General features: G+C 41.8%; 2 protein-coding genes across 7 annotated transcripts in view; both read right to left on the bottom strand.

Moving 5' to 3' along the window:
• Positions 1-5,330, bottom strand: part of TG (thyroglobulin) — a 160,486-nt gene extending 155,156 nt beyond the window's left edge. The window contains exon 1 of the mRNA XM_087930406.1: positions 5,264-5,330. Coding sequence (XP_087786532.1) covers positions 5,264-5,330 — 67 coding nt within the window. The remainder of the gene's footprint in view (positions 1-5,263) is intronic.
• The window catches only part of PHF20L1 (PHD finger protein 20 like 1), a 58,181-nt gene continuing 44,133 nt past the window's right edge, over positions 3,459-17,506 (bottom strand). For all 6 annotated transcript variants that reach the window (XM_087931723.1, XM_087931724.1, XM_087931725.1 and 3 more), the window contains 5 exons: positions 16,067-16,166; positions 14,778-14,973; positions 13,602-13,968; positions 9,098-9,263; positions 3,459-5,492 (listed from right to left, as the gene is read on the bottom strand). In XM_087931723.1, the coding sequence (XP_087787849.1) occupies positions 5,350-5,492; positions 9,098-9,263; positions 13,602-13,968; positions 14,778-14,973; positions 16,067-16,166 (972 nt within the window). In that variant the 3' untranslated portion in view covers positions 3,459-5,349. The remainder of the gene's footprint in view (positions 5,493-9,097; positions 9,264-13,601; positions 13,969-14,777; positions 14,974-16,066; positions 16,167-17,506) is intronic.

Genomic DNA, 17,506 nt, shown 5'->3' with positions numbered 1-17,506 from the left:
TGGGCTCTCAAGGAGATTAGTGACGCAGGCCATTTCAAGAGCCGAGTTGGGTCACGCAATCAGCCCGCTTTGCTTTTTCTTTCGCCATTGCCCTTCTAAAGACTTTACACAATGAAAGGTGAGGTAGGATTTTTTTTAAAAAAAAATGCATACAGTATAAAGGAAGTCCTTGACTTACGACCGCAACGGGATCCAAAAATTTCCACGGCTAAGCGAGACCGTTGTGAAGCGGGTTTCGCCCCATTTTACGACCTTGAGTTTGCCACAGTTCTTAAGCGAATTGCTGCAGCTGTTGAATTAGTAACACGGTTGTTAAGTGAATCTGTCTTCCCCATTGACCGTCTCAAGGTTACAAAATGGGATCAAATGACTGTGGGACACTGTAACCATCCTAAATACATGACAGTTGCCGGGATCTGAATTTTGATCAAGTGACCATGATGCTGTCATGGTTGTTAAGTGTGAAAAATGGTCCTAAGTCACTTTTCCCCCCAGTGTTATTGTAACTTTGAACAGTCACTAAATGGTGTCAGTTGAAGGAAATGTACGTGTACATTTAAGACCAATAAATACATATTTACCTACCGGTATATCAAAAGAGGGACAAAACCTGAGGGACGAGTTAGTCCAAAGGTGGTATTCAGCAGGTTCTGACCAGTTCTGGAGAACCGGTAGCGGAAATTTTGAGTAGTTCGGAGAACTGGCAAATACCACCTCTAATTGGCTCTGCCCCCATCTATTCTCTGCCTCCCATTGAGTCCCAGCTGATCAGCTGGGTCTTCTTTTGTTGTCTTGCAGAGGAGAATGGAGTTGGAAAGTAGGTTAGTGGGGTGTGGAGGGAATGGGGATTTTACAGTATCCTTCCCCTGGAGTGGGGTGGGAACAGAGATTTTACAGTCTTCTCCCCTTGCCACGCCCAAGCCACACTATGCCCAAGCCACGCCCACAAAACCAGGTAGTAAAATTTTTTTGAATCCCAGCACTGAATTAGTCTAGAATCCCTACATAGTCACAAGTGAAGTCCAACCTCCCTTGAATTCCATGGACCCTTACATGAATTTCATGGACCAGGTGCTGACCGTTAGTTGAGGAGATTCCTCTCCATAGGCATAATTGGCAATAAATCAGTTTAATTCAGGGGCGTCAAACTCCATCTCATTGAAGGCCACATCAGGGTTCTGTTTGACCTCGGGGGTGTGTTGTGATTGGAAGGATCGGTCCTGTGGGGAGTTTTGACTCTGATGATGTTAGATCGTGGATTGACGTCAGAACCAGGAAACGTTAATCTGAAGGGCAAGCCAGTTAATTAGCACGTTGCCTTAATGGGTATAAAAGGACACAGCTGAGCTGGTGCCTTTCGCCAGGAACAAAATGACTATTTTGAATGAGGACGTTACTGCAAAGAGCTCTCTGTTTGTTTGAATTTTGAAGGGGAGTCCTAACAGTTTCTGCCAGCCGTTATCTTGTTATTTCCTTCAGTTTGATTTGATTGTGAAACGGCTGCTTTGTGTTTGTTCGTTTGAATTTCCAAGAGGAGACATAACAGGAGTGTGTGTGTGTGAGTGGGCATGGCTGGGATGGGTCTGGCCAGGGTGGGCCTGGGCAGCTTCACCTCCTGCAGCAGCCTTCTGCCAGTAAAAATGGAGCCCGCCATTTTCACTGGCAGAGGGCTGCAGGAGGCCGTTGCAGCCCAAAACGGAAGGCCGCAGGAGGCCCTCGTGAACTCAGTTTTCGCTGGTAGTCACAGCAGGCTGGTCCTTTACTGTTTCCAGGGCAACCCCGTAGGCCCGATCTAAGCACCCCACGGGCCTCGAGTTTTGACACCTCTGGTTTAATTAGATCTTCATGTGTGCGGACCTGATCTTTGGTGCCAGGCCCTATCTGACCTGGTAGGACAGGTTGATGTTGAAGCAGTCCTGTAGGTAATCTGTGCTTTTATGACTAGCCCTGGTCGTAAAGGCGATGACCAGCCCCTTGAATTGCACCTGGAAAGAAACCGGAAGCTCATGCAAAACGTTATTACGTGGACAAACTTAAAAAAGTTCCCCATTACTGTGCGCACTGGCACATTCTGGATCAGTTCGAAGTTTCCAGGTCTTCAAAGACCGCCCCATGTAGACTGCATTGCAATAATCTAGACGGGAGATGACCAAGGCATGTGTAATGGTGAGCAAGGCCTTCTGTATACATGAGGAGACTGGACAGTTCAATGATAAAAGTAGATCACAACCTTGTTAAATTTTACTCAGTATTTGAAAAAAACTAGCGTACGCTACCATGTGAACCCCGCTTTAAACTACAGAATTTATGAACATCTGAATGAGAGGATGCTTGCTTGCTTTCTTTAAAGAATTCTAGTTTGGGTCTTCTAAAATCCAACAACCACACTGAAGGAGCAAGTAAAACTAGTAAGTTGACTTTCTCTCTATTATATTTGTTTTGAGGTAGCTGTTCCATGCAACGCACGCAGAGAAATGGAATTATTTTCGGTGTGAGCAGATTTGCTCAGGGATGTGGATGCCAACCAGCCGCAGCGATTACGAGTTCTAGGTGTGGGTTACCTCGAATTACGACCTACCCATTGTAAGCCGCCACAGTGGCTGCCTTGAGCACCACAACAAATGCTGTAAAATTGGAAGTTGATGGGAGTTGCCTAAAACGGCAAAATGGACTACTCTGATTAAAGAAAGGAATATAAATACTTTTGTTTCCACTTGGAAACCGCTTCTGAACTTTGTGCTTGAAGTGGAAAAGAATGCAACTTTGATTTTGGGTTTTACCGAGTAGATTGATAGAGCTTTACAGAAATGGCTTGCTCAAGATTATAATGAAAAAAAAAAAAAAGCAAAAAGTTGTGATTTGATGTTGATGCTTTATTTTACTGCAACAGAAAAAAGTTGGAAGTCAATGTTTCTTTTTCTTTCTTTTTTCTTGTTCTTCCTCACTTCTCTTCCCCCTCTTCCTCCCCACTGTTTTTCCATTTACTTTTGTATTTATTTTTATTTTTTGCAATATTTTATAACTCAATAAAATATTAAACTGAAAAAAAATGCTGTAAAATTGGGTTGGAAAAAGGACCATTTTGGGACGGGAATGTAGAGATGGTATTCAGCAGGTTCTGACCAGTTCTGGAGAACCGGTAGCGGAAATTTTGAGTAGTTCGGAGAACCAGCAAATACCACTTCTGACTGGAGACTTCCCCTGCCATGCCCACCGAACTGGTAGTAAAAAAATTTGAATCCCACCACAGTGGTAATGGGCAAACTTACATTACAGTCACATGCTGAGGACTTTAATCCAAGTGCCTAATTGCTGTGGTGTATTCTTGCTTCCCACCAAAACCCCAGACAGTGGTCTTCAATGCCCTCAATTGGCAGCACGTCTGCTCAAAGCCCCTGTTGAAATGCTCAGGATTTATTCAACACTCCAAAAAGCAAATCGACGAGACAGAAAGAGGGTGCGGTATGCAGAATAGTTTAATAAACAGCTTTACATACAGTACCTTACATATAGACAGTGTATTTGCAAATTTAAATACATTTTAATGTACAGTGGCTTGTACTCTTATCCTGTGGAGGTTCAAGTTTATTGTCCTTCATGTATGTAGTTCTCACACTTTTATACATATTGCCAGCACTGAAACAGTCTGGGAGGCCTCAGGCTCGATATTCCCTTGCTACCCTCAATAATGCAGCCTCTCTTGAAGAGTTAGTATTTCTTTTAAAATAGTATTTTATTTTTACAAATTTCTGTACATATTGTTATTTCTTAATCATCTCTCTCTCTCTCTCTCCATCTCCCCTTTTTAAGAAACAGCTCATTAAAAGGTAACATTTTAATTATTTTGTCACCAAGGTTCTTTTTATTGTAAGAAAACTAGACTTATAAATATGTCTCTAGAATGCAACGTGTGTATGAGCACGCCCATACACAATATATGCTATGCACGCACACAAGGACATATGTGCATACCTCGAGAGGTGTACTATAGCACTGGCTGCAGCGATAATGCAGATAAACTAAAAGTAACTGGACTTGGCCCAGAATTTTATTTAAAAAACCCAGCTAACTAGGCAGGCTTTGGTTTCGTTAACGATTTGCCAAATCATAAGTGAATGCCTTTAACGGGCAATGTATTTGCACCATACCCCCTTTGAGAAGGGGAGCTCCTAACTTATATTTGGGATTGAGGCTATACAGACCATGCCATGTTTTACAAATTGCTCAACTATTCCAAGATTTTTGGCGTGCATAGGTTTATCTCCCTGGAATAAAACAGCATCAACTTTCACATTTCATACTTCCTTTCATTTCATGTTACAGAGAGTAAAAAGGTTGGGAATGGACCCATTTCATAGCCAGTCGCCGGTGTTTGGGAGGTTCTCTGGATTCCTCAAGCCAGCTGAGGAAAGTGGGTATTGCAGACCAGACCCAGCCGTTATAGACACAATATCCCTCAATACTTTTAATCGTAGCTCGCCCAAATATGGATTTGAAGAAATCCTGGTTGATGCTGGCAATATGGAGGACTCGATATGAGAAGTTTGGGGGGGGGAGGGGGAAGGGAAGCCCCCCTTCAAATGACACTCCAGTTTCAATGTTATTTTTTTAAAACTTTTTTTTTTGGCACTTTTGACCATGACTTTCCCAGTTTGGTTTCTAAAAACGGAGCATTAGATTCAATATGCAAGGAAGGCTCGGCTTAAAAAAATATTCATAGAGAGGCTACCATTAAAAAAAACAACAGTTTCTCCTGAAAAGAAAAGCTAGAATTTTAATTTTTTTTTTCTTTTCATTTTCCTGGATCTCTATAGTACTACGGAAAACAGGCCTTTGTTCAATCTTCAAATGACCACCTGGGACCCAATCTCCTTCTTCCACTGTCCAGACTCAAGTTGTGTAAAAACTTGTTCCATCTTCCAATGCAGATTGCTTTGGCCGGTGGGCTTACTTTTGCAATAACGTTTTTAACAATTTTGTGGGCTTCTTCCGGGAGATATTACATGTGAAAAGGTAGGAAAACATGCCTGGGTTTTGAGGTTTCCTGAACCCTCATAGGTGGAAAGAAAGACACAACTTGCTTTTATTTCCCTGCTTTTCAGACCAAACCAGTACGAATCTTTCCTTTATGGCGGAAGAATTCTTTCCCCCTTAACCCTATCATACCATGCGCCGTTTTCAACCTATTGAGAGAATTGAGGGCATAGAGTAAGGAACAGCGTTCTGGTTTTTTGTGTTTTGTAAAAAAAAAAAAAAAAAGTACCCCTTTTGTGAGTCTTTTTGTCAATCAGAAGAAACCCATCGTCGGAGCCCGAGCTGCCTGTGTGCATTTCTTCGTCTTTCCTTTTGTCATACAGAGCAGAGGGTGGCAATTTGTTGGACTTTGCTCATGTCGGAGATGAGTTGTTTAATGCGGCGCTTGAGCTGAGGCAGACGGGCAAGGGGGTCGGGGGGCTCCAATTCTCCGGTGAAATCAAGCCAGCTTTCTAAAACTGTATTAAAAAAAAGAGAGAGAGAGAAAGATGTTATGAAAAGCCTATTACGCATGGTGATCTCTGGATCTACTCCAGGACTTAGAATCATTGAGACGAAGTATAGTCCTTGACTTATGACAGCAATTGAAGCCAGAATTTCTTTCGTTAAGCAAGGCAGTTAAGAGAGTCATGTCCATTTTCTTTTTTTATTATTATTACTAATTACATTTATTAATGCTTAATGAACATTGGGTTGCCTAGGTATTTAGTTTGCTTAACAATACATAAGTAAAAGTAAAGGTTCCCCTCGCATATATGTACTAGTCGTTTCTGCCTCTAGGGGGCGGTGCTCATCTCCATTTCAAAAGCGGAAGAGCCAGCGCTGTCCGAAGACGTCTCCGTGGTCACGTGACCGGCACGATTAAACGCCCAAAGGCGCATGGAACGCTGTTACCTTCCCATCAAAGTGGTCCCTATTTTTCTACTTGCATTTTTATGTGCTTTCAAACTGCTAGGTTGGCAGAAACTGGGACAAGTAACGGGAGCTCGCTCCATTATGTGGCGCTAGGGATTTGAACCGCCGAATTGTCCACCTTTCTGATCTACAAGCTCAGCGTCTTAGCCATTGAGCCACCACGTCCCTTTTAACAACGCATATTACATTCTTAATCTCTACCCCTTTTCCCCATCCATTGGTAAAATAGATTCCATGTTTCATAATATTTCGTATCTTCTTTCTGTTTAATTCTTAATATCGATCTGTCCATTTCTGCCCACTCTAGTATTTTTTTTTTAATTATTTCTTCATCTTGCGGTGTTTCCTTCATTTTTCCAGAATTGCGCAAATACAATCCTCGCTGCGGTCAAAATGTGCAATATTAAATGCATACTTTTCTTACCTAGTTTACCTGGTATCATACTGAATAAAAAAATTATTCAGGGTTAAAAATCTACATGCTTTCCTATCATCTTTTCCAGCCATTTCTATGTTGTTTTTGTCGTGTCCAATTTCAATGACCTTTGTGTCAGGATTGTTAAGCAAATCACGGCAGTCGTCCAGTAAACCATGCGGTCCTTAAGTGAAGCCGGCCCCCCCCCCCCGAATGACTTTACAGGTAGTCCTCGACTTACAACTGTTCATTTAGTGACTGTTTAAAGTTATAACGGTCCTGAAAAAGCAACTAATGCCCGTTTTTCACAGTTATGAACTTCGCAGCATCCCCTTGATCATGGGATCAAAATTCAGACGCTTGGCAGCTGACTCATACTTATGACTGTGGCGGCGTCCCGGGGTGTGTGTGTGTGTGTGTGTGTGTGTGTCACATGGCCTCTTTTATGACCTTTTGGCAAGCAAAACCAATGGAAAAACCAGGTTTGCTTAACAAACGGGTGACTTAACTTATCCACCGCTGTGATTCAGTTAAATACGGTGACAAGGAAGGTCACAAACGGGGCAAAACTCAGTTAGCAAATGTCTCGCTCAACAGCAGAAATTTTGGGCTCCTTTGGGGTCGTAAGCTGAGGATGGCTTCTGATTGTGGGAAGCCCGCTGGAAAAACCATAAACGGTGATCCCAGGAGCCCAAGACACAGCCATCTCTATAAAGACATCCCCAACTTTTGATCACGTGATGGGGGTGTGGGAGGGAATGCTGCATCCATCGTAAGAGTGAGCACTTGATTCTAAGTTACTTTTTTCAGTGCTGTTGCAAGTCTGAATGGTTTTAAATCGAGGGCTATCGGTAATTCTGTGTTTGAAACACGCTACAGGATCCCAGCCATGTGGCCTCACCTTTTGTACAGACCAATAACAGGTAGATTTTAATCATCCTCCACCAGTGCTCCTCCACAGGTTTTTTTCTTCTGGGCTCTAGAGACATTCCTAGGAACGAAGGCAATTCGAGCCCTTTGCTCTGTGCCATTCCAACGTCAACCACTGTGGTCTGACAATTTGGTATAGTGGTGAAGGTGCTGGTCTAAAAACCAGGAAACTATGAGTATGAAAATCAGCTCGACGAACTTGGACCAATCTCTAGGAGTGAGTGAGTTCTAGTTCCTCCTCAAGCACAAAAGCTGGCTGAGTAACACTGGGCCAATCACCAGGAGACTGTTAGTTCTAGCTCCTCCTCAGGCATAAAAGCCTACTAAGTGTCATGTCCCTGGTGGAAATTGACTCTGAGGGAGAGGAGAAACAGCTGACAGGGAGTGGAAGTGTGGCTCCAGAGGTTGTGGAGGAGGCTGGGGAAGGGCAGAGGCCGGCTGGGCAGTCCGAGGAGGATCCAGGCCCATCCCCTCTCCATCCTAGGGCATGCAGGGAGGAGAGGATAAGGGAGAGACGTGGTCTACTCAGGAGGAGAGGGCCTTGATCCTCTTCACGGGCTGCAGCTGTGACAACTGAATAAGAGGAGGGACATGCGTACGGCTGGAAACCAAGCATGGAAATATCTCTAGTTTATGGTTCCTTTCTGAATTTGGCATCCTTCCCAGTGTGTGTTGTTATCTGTGGACTCCTCCAGCCCTTATCTTGCCTGGTTTGTGTTGCTTTTTTCCTCCTTCTTGGAACTGTGTGGGAGTTTCTTGTCTTCCGTCAAGGATATTTGGAGTTTGGAAGCAAAGTGAAGAAATCGAAGGGGCTTCGGCGGGTTTTTGTGACTGTGTTTATTTTGTATCCCCACCCTGGGTCATCACACTAAGCGACCTTGGGCCAATCACCAGGTGACAGTGAGTTCTAGTCCCTCCTCAAGCATGAGTCAGCTAAGTGACCTTGGGCCAATCACCAGGTGACAGTGAGTTCTAGTCCCTCCTCAAGCATGAGTCAGCTAAGTGACCTTGGGCCAATCACCAGGAGACAGTGAGTTCTAGTCCCTCAAGCATGAGTCAGCTAAGTGACCTTGGGCCAATCACCAGGAGACAGTGAGTTCTAGTCCCTCCTCAAGCATGAGTCAGCTAAGTGACCTTGGGCCAATCACCAGGAGACAGTGAGTTCTAGTCCCTCCTCAAGCATGAGTCAGCTAAGTGACCTTGGGCCAATCACCAGGAGACAGTGAGTTCTAGTCCCTCCTCAAGCATGAGTCAGCTAAGTGACCTTGGGCCAATCACCAGGAGACAGTGAGTTCTAGTCCCTTCTTAAGCATGAGTTAGTTAAGTGACCTTGGCCAATCACCAGGAGACAGTGAGTTCTAGTTCCACCTGACGTATGAAAGCAGGCGGGGGGGAGGGGGCTTGGGCCAATCACCAGGATACAATGAGTGTGACTTCCTAGTCGCTCTCTGAGAGCCCAAGCCACCTCACAAGACTGTTGTTTGGGGGAAAATGGGAAAAGGAAGGTATATTTGATACATTTGCCACCTTGAGTTACTTACGAAAAACAACAGAAGATGAGATAAAAACCGAATGAGACCTATTTATAGCTAGACTGTTTTTAAATGTAAAAGCCAGGTGGGATAGAGAACTTGGCAAACCCCAGACGAGCCCCCGTGGGCGCATCTTTGCGCCTTTGGGTCTCGAGCTAAAAATCCAAAATTCATTTTGTCCAGCACATTTTATACCTGTTATGCTACGCAAACGAAAGAGTCTGGGAAAGAGAGAGTGTCCCGCATTAAAGCTCAGCCTTAAAATAGTTACCATCGACTTCCTTCTCAATCACGTCCATTCTAGTAGTGACTTCGTTCTGCACACTTTCTATGTGGGAAAGGAGGTTTAGCTGCCACTGAAGACGAGCGTCCACGTGTTCCTCGGCTCCTCTTTTTTCGTTGAATACAAACACAGTGTTCCCTTCAGCTGAATGCCTCTGTGCAGTGACCGCAAGAGAAAACCAGGTTATCAAAACAGTTCCACAACATCGGTGACCCTCAAGTGGCCTTTGCAGGGGGACGAAATAAGATTGGCTGCTTCTCAATGACTCAGCAGAAACGGTGGGGTCAGCTAAGGCAATTTCCTCCATTGCAAAGAGAATCAGTTAACGGTTTTCATAATGGAAATGATAAAATATGGTACAGGAAGTCCTCAACTTACAGCCATTGGTTTAGAGAACGTTTGAAGTTACAACGGTCTTGCAAAAAGTGAACAGAACAGAATAGAACAGAAGTAGAGTAGGGAAGAATAGAGTAGAAAATGAATAGAAGCAGAGTAAAATAGAGCAGAAGTAGAGTAGAAAATGAATAGAGGAGAACAGAAGAGGAGTAGAAAAATAAAATAGAATAGAAGTAGAGTAAAATAGAGCAGAAGCAAAGTAGAGAAGAGTAGAGTAGAAAATGAATAGAATAGAACAGAATAGAAGTAAAATAAAGAATAGAGCAGAAAATGAGTAGAATAGAGTAGAGGAGAATAGAGTAGAAAATGGTAAAGTAGAATAGGAATAGAATTCTTTATTGGCCAAGTATGATTAGACAACACAAGGAATGTCTTCTGTGCAGAAGCTCTCAGTGTGCATTCAACAATAGTGATACACTATGATTGTTTTTCACACTTATAACTTTTGCAGCAGCCCCATAGTCATGTGATCAAAATTCAGGCACATGGAAACTGGCATGTATTTATGACGGTTTCAATGTCCCGGTCACTCTTTTGTGACTATCAATGGAGATTCTCAGTCATCCAGGTCATGGTTCTCCCACAGGTGCTTTTTCCAAAAGGCAGCTGGACTTTTTTAGTGTTTCCCTGCCCCCCCCACAAAAAAAAAACGTGTCGCTTTTCATCCAGGCAGCTTCTTCACCTAGAAGACACTAGAAGCTTCAGTTAGAACTAAAGAATGAAAGAATCTCCTTGGTTGAGAAGTGAAACATTTTCAAGGGAAAAAAACACAAGAAAATCCAGTTGTCTTTTTTGGGGGGTGTGGGGGTGTGGAGACACCCTCAGAACATTCTCCCCACCTTTTGACAAGCAAAGTCAATTGGGAAGCCAGATTCATTTAACGACTATGTTACTAACTTAACAACTGCTGTGGTTTGCTTAACCACTGGGGCAAGAAAGGTCATACAATGGGGTAAAAAAATCACTTTAACAACTGCCTTTGGTTAGCAATGGAAATTTTGGATTCAATTGTGGTCATAAGTTGAAAACTATCTGTTCTGACCCAAGCCTTGTTCAAATTAAACAAACACAAACTGTGTATAAAAGCAACCCCTTTTTAATGTGGCGCTGGGAATTCAGTGCATTCCCAGTCAAGGGACATTTAAATCTAATATCAAAATCAAAATCTAATATCAATATCAAAAGCAAGCTCTTTCAAGGTTGCAAAAGGCTGCCAAGAACAGAAGATTGATTACTGATTAAATATCCACTGACAGAAGCTTCAAAAACAAACCGAGGTAAGGAGGGCTTCAACAGGGACTCTGAGTCTAACGAACTTCTTTGCTTCCTGCAAAGAACACATCCCCGAGGGCTGGTTTTTATCCCTTATGGGAGGCCATCACCTTCCAGCCTTACTCCCAAGTCGCCCTTGCTGCTTCAGCTGCTCTTTCCTTCGAGCAGTCCTGCGTTCACGCACACTGGTCACAGGCTCCCTGGGGTCTTCTGTGTCACTGCTGCCAGACTCCACAAGCTCTGAAGGCAGCACCCCACTCTCCGATAGTCCTGGCCCCATCCCGGCATCACACGCAGGCCCCATATCCGATTCTTCACTATCAGAGACCTCTGCTGTCCACACCTGCTGCCAGCGAACCACAACACTACCTATAGTACTTGATAGAAATCATAAGATTCAAGACCCTGGGGATTTCTCAGCAAATGGGGTTGACAACCAAAATATATTCTAGGAAAAATGAATCCACCACCAATTATAATATTTCCCCAAAGACATGCAGATGCTTAACTGAAAACCAACTGGCAATTTAAAGTTTACTACATGTATGGAGATTTTTTTTGCCCTTTTTAAAAAGCTGCTACCTTTATGCCAATAAAACGGCAGAAGAAAATGGTTTTTGAACAGTTCCTGTTATTCAGAAATATTAGCCACAGGAATTTCTTGCTGACTGTAGTGGCTCTTCACATATCAGTGACCCAGTAGCAGAAATAAGAAATCCAGCCAAGGTTTTGCCAATTCAGATATCCAATCATGTGGAAACAACACAATGGGAGCAGCTTGATTGTCAAGGTTCATGAAGTGGTCCCTCTCAACCTTCTAAGTTATATAAAAATTGATGACTCAAATGCACAGCAAAGCTCAAGCATTCTACTAAATTCTGTAATGCCCAATCAAATGTAGAAAGAGCATCAATCATTCTTTGACTCTTTGTCTCTGTCTCTCTCTCTCCTCCCATCCAAAGGCCAGATTCGTGAATAGAAGGCGGCTTGTTTGTACCAATTCCACAACATAACTTGCTCCCACCAGTTGTCTGGATGGATGGAGAGGGAAGAAAAACACTTAGGATGTACGTTTACATAGGACACACAGATATGACTACAAATGTGTATCCTTTATGATCAAAAAGGACACGCAAAGAGGACTTTGTAGAGAAGAATGAAAGCAAGAGGAACAACAAAAATACATGGGGCACAAAGTGAATCAGGTAGAAAAGTAAAAGGTAGCTATGTCAGAATACTGCCGTGAATGATAAAAGTCTGCAGTAAAGCAAAACAAACAACTCTCCATCTCCTTTATCCTGGCACAATGACCACCGTGACATTGGAATAAACGAAGAAGGATACGTGCATGAAAATTTGAAAATCATGGAGGTAAAAGGAATGGTCCAGCTAGAAGACCTTTGAAATGCATTCCTCTTTTTCTGATTCCTCCTTGAAGGAATGAACTCTTAGAAAAGATTTATGGGTGACTGACCTAGAAATACTGGCGAACTTTATTATGGGACAGAGCCAAACCTCTAATAGGCTTCTGCTTCTACCATAAAAATGTTAAAAAATAAGTTATCCCAAAGTTTGATCATTTTTCAATTCAGATCTCTAGCTGGAAAGGATTCTTTGGATAAGTCTATTTCTACTTACTTACTTTGGAGTAGCCATAACTGGAGTCTAGAGACACTTTTGCCTCTAATGGTCAACACAGAAACAAAGCACAAGAATATGCATAGTCCTCAACTTATGAACACAACTGAACCCAACATTTATGTTGCTAACCAAGACAAGACCCTAACCTTAAGAGAAATATGCTCCATTCTATGACCTTTCTTGCTACAATTGTTAAGTGAGTCACTGCACTTGTTAAGTTAGTAACACGGTTGTTGAGTGAATCTGGCTTCCCCATTGACTTTGTTTGTTGGAAGGTCGCAAAAGATGATCACATGACCTCAGGGCACTGCCACAAATACCTGGCAGTTGCCAAACATCTGAATTTTGATGATATGACTGTGGGTATGCTGCAATAGTAAGAGTGAAAACGATCATAAATCACTTTTTTTCAGTGCCGTTGTAACATCAAATGGTCACTTAAAAGAATGGTTGTAAGTCAAGGACTACCTTACAGGCTAAGTTGCCCTATTTGGCCTTTTCCTTTTGCCCTGGAGTGACACAATCTCTTTCCTTGCATAGTTCTCCCCCAGAGGACAAACCAGAAGCACCCTTAAACTCTTCCTCCAACCTTTCAAGATGAGGAATTTCTAATCCTGTTTATAAATGCTTCCAAAATTAAGGGATTTTCTCACATCTAGCTACATTGAGCACATTTCTCTGCCCAATACAATTTCTAATTTATCTTGTATCCTTGGTGGACAACAGGAAGCATCATTTCACTTCTTCTTTCCAAGGTCTTTTTGCCTATCAGCGTATTTCATGCAACTAGTGTGTTACAGTAAAAACAACAACAAAAAATAGCAGTGATATTACTTAATGTGGGTTATGAAACGCCTGCAAGAAAACAACCAAATTCAAGAGAGCACTAAGGACCTCTCAAAAATATTAGTATATAATTTTATAAACCTACATAGACTCAAGTTCCGTTTATCAGATGCATGAACGTGTTTGTTGACATTTAAGTGATCGAAGGCAAGGGGAACATGGGGAGCGATGTCGTTTTGTCACAGCATTATCAAATAAATGACGCAAATCCCATAAAATGCTTCATTTGCCTGATAATGCCACGGCACACACAATGTTCTCCTGGGTTAGAAGACTCTTGGGGGTTTTTTTGTCTTCGTAATCCTAAAAGGTGCCACAGATGAACAGGTTGATTTACCTGATGGCCCAAACCATCTTCTGTAGATGAATGTTGTAAACAGTTTTTCTCTTCTAAGAGATGCTCCTGGTTCTGTTCAAAACTACTGGCATCGTCATCCTCCGAGCTGGTGGGATCAACCACCGGTTTGCAATCCTGACCAAAACTTGGTTTCTGGTAACTGTGTTCACTTCTGATGTAGGTTTCTTCCATCTTTGGAGCTAAGCGAGGGGGCTCTTTATGATTTTGACTATGACACGTCCTTCCCGAAGGGTTAACGGCTTCAGGCACAGTTACAACCCTTCTTTCTATTCCAACAGTGATTTGGTCGTGATCCTTCCGCACACCGGTGCAAGCCCAGAGATGAAGATCAGGGTGATACTTGTTTCTGAGGTAAAAAAAGAAGAAGATGATTAATGCGGGTGAAACTAATAAAAGGATCAAGTCACGTAAGGAGTGTGTCAACTCATAAAACATTTTGGATACACATTTTATAGTTGTCAACAGAAAGAAGGGGAGGGTTTTCAAAGAGCAGGCAGCAGTGTGGAATCGAAAGTACATTCCATTCATATTTTCTTCAGAGACTGATTAGATGACTGAAGCTTCTGAATCGCAAAAATCTAATTGGACAGCATGATTGATGACTCTTGGCTATGGACGTGTTTTGTTGGATGATACAACCAGAGGGGTGTGGAGGGGAAGCAGGATCAAGGGTGACAGTGAATTATGTATCTGATTTGGCTATGCCCAGGCTAATGCCGGAATGTTAACTTCTAATAAAACCTTTTTAGTTTTGGGAGTGTGGCTCGAGGCTCATGATTTAATTGGAGTAACTGCCGGAATCCTGACACAGTGTCTTACTAGAAAGGAAGCCAAAAAAAAAAAAAAATTGCTTAAGATTTCATTTTAAAAAAATGAAATGTTGATTACAATGAGGGGTTTCCCTGAGGAAACATCTGAAGCAGTGTTTTTCAACCTTGGCTATTTTAATTCCCCGTGCTGGCTGGAGAATTCTGAGAGTTGAAGTCCACACGTGTCAAAGCTACTAAGATTGAAAAACACTGATCTAAAGTATCAGATTGGATACTTCATATCATTAATAGAAATAATTGATTGAGAGGGAAATCCTTTGCAATATCAGTGCATAAGTAATCCTCAAAATAACATAGAAATTACAGAACCACAGGATACGCTTACTTTAGTATTCCAATCTTCAGCTGTAGTCCATGTAATATTTCTGTAACACCATAGACGTCCGCCAGAAGGCGATGCGTTGACACAATCTTTTTGGCATTTAAATGAGAATAATTCTCTTTTAAGAATGACAAGCCACACATGTGGCCATTATTCAACCAGTCTTTGTCACAGAGATATTTGGCACTCCATCTCTGACCTGGAGAAAACATGAAAGTGTGACTTTTATTATAACACCAAAATTCCCAGAAAGTTATTCTTGACCAATTATAATCAAAAGTGATCAAATTTCAGTAGGAAAAATGTACAAGTGGGAAGTAAGCATTTATTTAATTTTTTTTTTCAAAAGTTGCTAAAACAATGGAATGTTCTCTGTTTATCAGGATTTAAAACACCCAGAAGTCCACTCACACATTCATAATACATTGATTCAATGTTTTAAATCCAGATGAGTTCCCTATATAGAAAGACAGGAGTGCAGGTCACAACAGAATAGCACCACAATAATATTCAAAGCATTATAACCATAAATTTTGGACACATACAATGTAGAACATATACACACACACACAAACACAAACACAAACACACAGAATACACAAAACATGTACCGATGTTTAAGAAGTCTGTTCTTTCAAAAACAGATACAGGGTAGTCTTCAACTTGCAACCACTGATTTAATGACCATCCAAAGTTACAATGGCAGTGAAAAGTGACTTATGACCAGTTCTCACACTTATGACCATTGCAGCACCCCCACAATCACGCGACCAATGTATGGGTGCTTGGCAACCAGCATGTATTTATTATCAGTGGCACCCCTTTAACAAATCTATATATAGGGACCACTGCTTTGATGACTTCAGATGGTGCCTCCACATTTTAAAAAGTCAACTATTTTCCACCTAGGATTCCAGAGGGTATGGGAAATCAAAGTTATTACTACTGCACACTTATTCCATTTCAGTGGCATAGTTATGTTTTAAAACTTTGACTGATCTCCAAATTACACTGTGAATTATAAACACCCCAAGAATACAAACACTACCTTATTGGCACCCGGTGGCAGGATACAGTCATTAGAGGCTTATTAGGCTGGTAAGAGTAGGAAAAGGTTGAGTTGCCAACCTATTTTGCAAGTGCACCAGGAAAACAATAATAAAAAGTAGGCTTAATTGTCCAAGCATTCCCTAAGTGCATTACAGAAGTAGACAGTGATCTTAATACTAATATTAACATGAAATGCAGAGCTTGGAAATGAGTTCGAAAAGATCTTGAAAATGTATCCTTACCAGGTGGATCCCTGCAAATGTAGCAGATATATTGCTCGGGAATGCTGTCTTCCAACAATCCCATACACGCACTGTGCTGCCAACACAAGCACTCTTCACACTGTGGGAGTAATAAGAACAAGCAGAAAAGTAAATGCAGGAGATGGAAGATATAATCAAGCATCAATTAAAATGTCATCGTGCACATTCACATTGTAGCTCTTACTGGCAAGTGCTCTTTTAGTGCAGATACTCTACAGTTTATGGCCATTTATTGAACCACGGTTCAAAGCTATGATGGTCTTGGAAAAAGCGCTTTATGGCCTGTATTCAAACTTATGACTGCTGCACATCCTTTATGGTCACCTGTATGCAAGTTGGGTGGCTGACCAGCTGCACAGTCCTGCGGTTATGTCCTGCGGTTATGGCAACTTTAAGGCTAATGGACTTCAGCTCCCAGAATTCTGTGAGTTGAAGTCCACAAGTCTTAAAGTTGCCAAGTTTGGGGACCCCTGGGTTATGAAAATATGGTTTGAAATATTTTTTGCCGGTTTCTGGCAAAAAAAAAAAAAAGAGCATCTATTGGGGAAGCTGCATCTGACCACATGATTCACTTAACAACCATAATGGCTTACTTTATGACTCCCATAAAAATAATCAAAAAAATTTAAGTTCAGTCACATAGTGACTCTGCTTATGATCCTATTATCTTACAACTGAAATTCTGGTCCCAATCCGTAAGTTGAGGACTTTCTGTACGTTGAGTGATTCTATCTAATACAGAGGCCAAAATCTAATTAAGTTTCTTCCTGTAGCTTCAAATAAAACAACATAATTACTTTTAAGATCCACTACTACAGGGCTGCATTGCATCATTTTTGCTTTCTTAAAATTTAAGTCCACCTTTTGACTAGGTAGTTGTTTAACAGTAAAAGCAACTCAGTCGAGTAACTTGTCTCACCTGAAATTTGCAGATAATTTGGTAAGCAATAAATGTGGCAAAGCCTGCAAGAATCATTAGGTAGAATCAACAAATGGGAAATAATCTAATATTTTCTTTAAAAAAATATCTGGGAAACTTCTCAGTTTCTTACCATTACAGGTAGTCCTTGGCTAACAACCATAATTGATCCCAGAATTACAGTCATAAGTCATAGTGGTTTGCCTGATTTAATTACTTTTGTTATGATCACTGTGTAACCGCCATGTCATTATGTGAATCCATTGTACTGCATGGACTTTTTTTGCCAGAAATTGCAAATTAATGCCAGTTTCTTGAGAAAAAAATAAAATAAATCGGAGTCATGTGAATATAGGACTCTGCAAACGGTCGTGAATGCGGTTTGGTTGTCAAGCATTCAAAATGCGTTCGCATGTCCATGGGGAGGGAACGGCTATCAGAACTTCAAAATGGGGCGATTAATTCCCAGACAACCAGAATAAGAAGCAAGAATCGGCTTT

This window comes from Pseudonaja textilis, chromosome 3 (genome assembly GCF_049901715.1).
Source record: "Pseudonaja textilis isolate UNSWEBS1 chromosome 3, rPseTex1.2, whole genome shotgun sequence".
Taxonomy (NCBI): domain Eukaryota; kingdom Metazoa; phylum Chordata; class Lepidosauria; order Squamata; family Elapidae; genus Pseudonaja; species Pseudonaja textilis.
The sequence above is the reverse complement of the archived record's forward strand: the minus strand, read 5'-3'. Positions and strand labels throughout refer to the sequence as shown.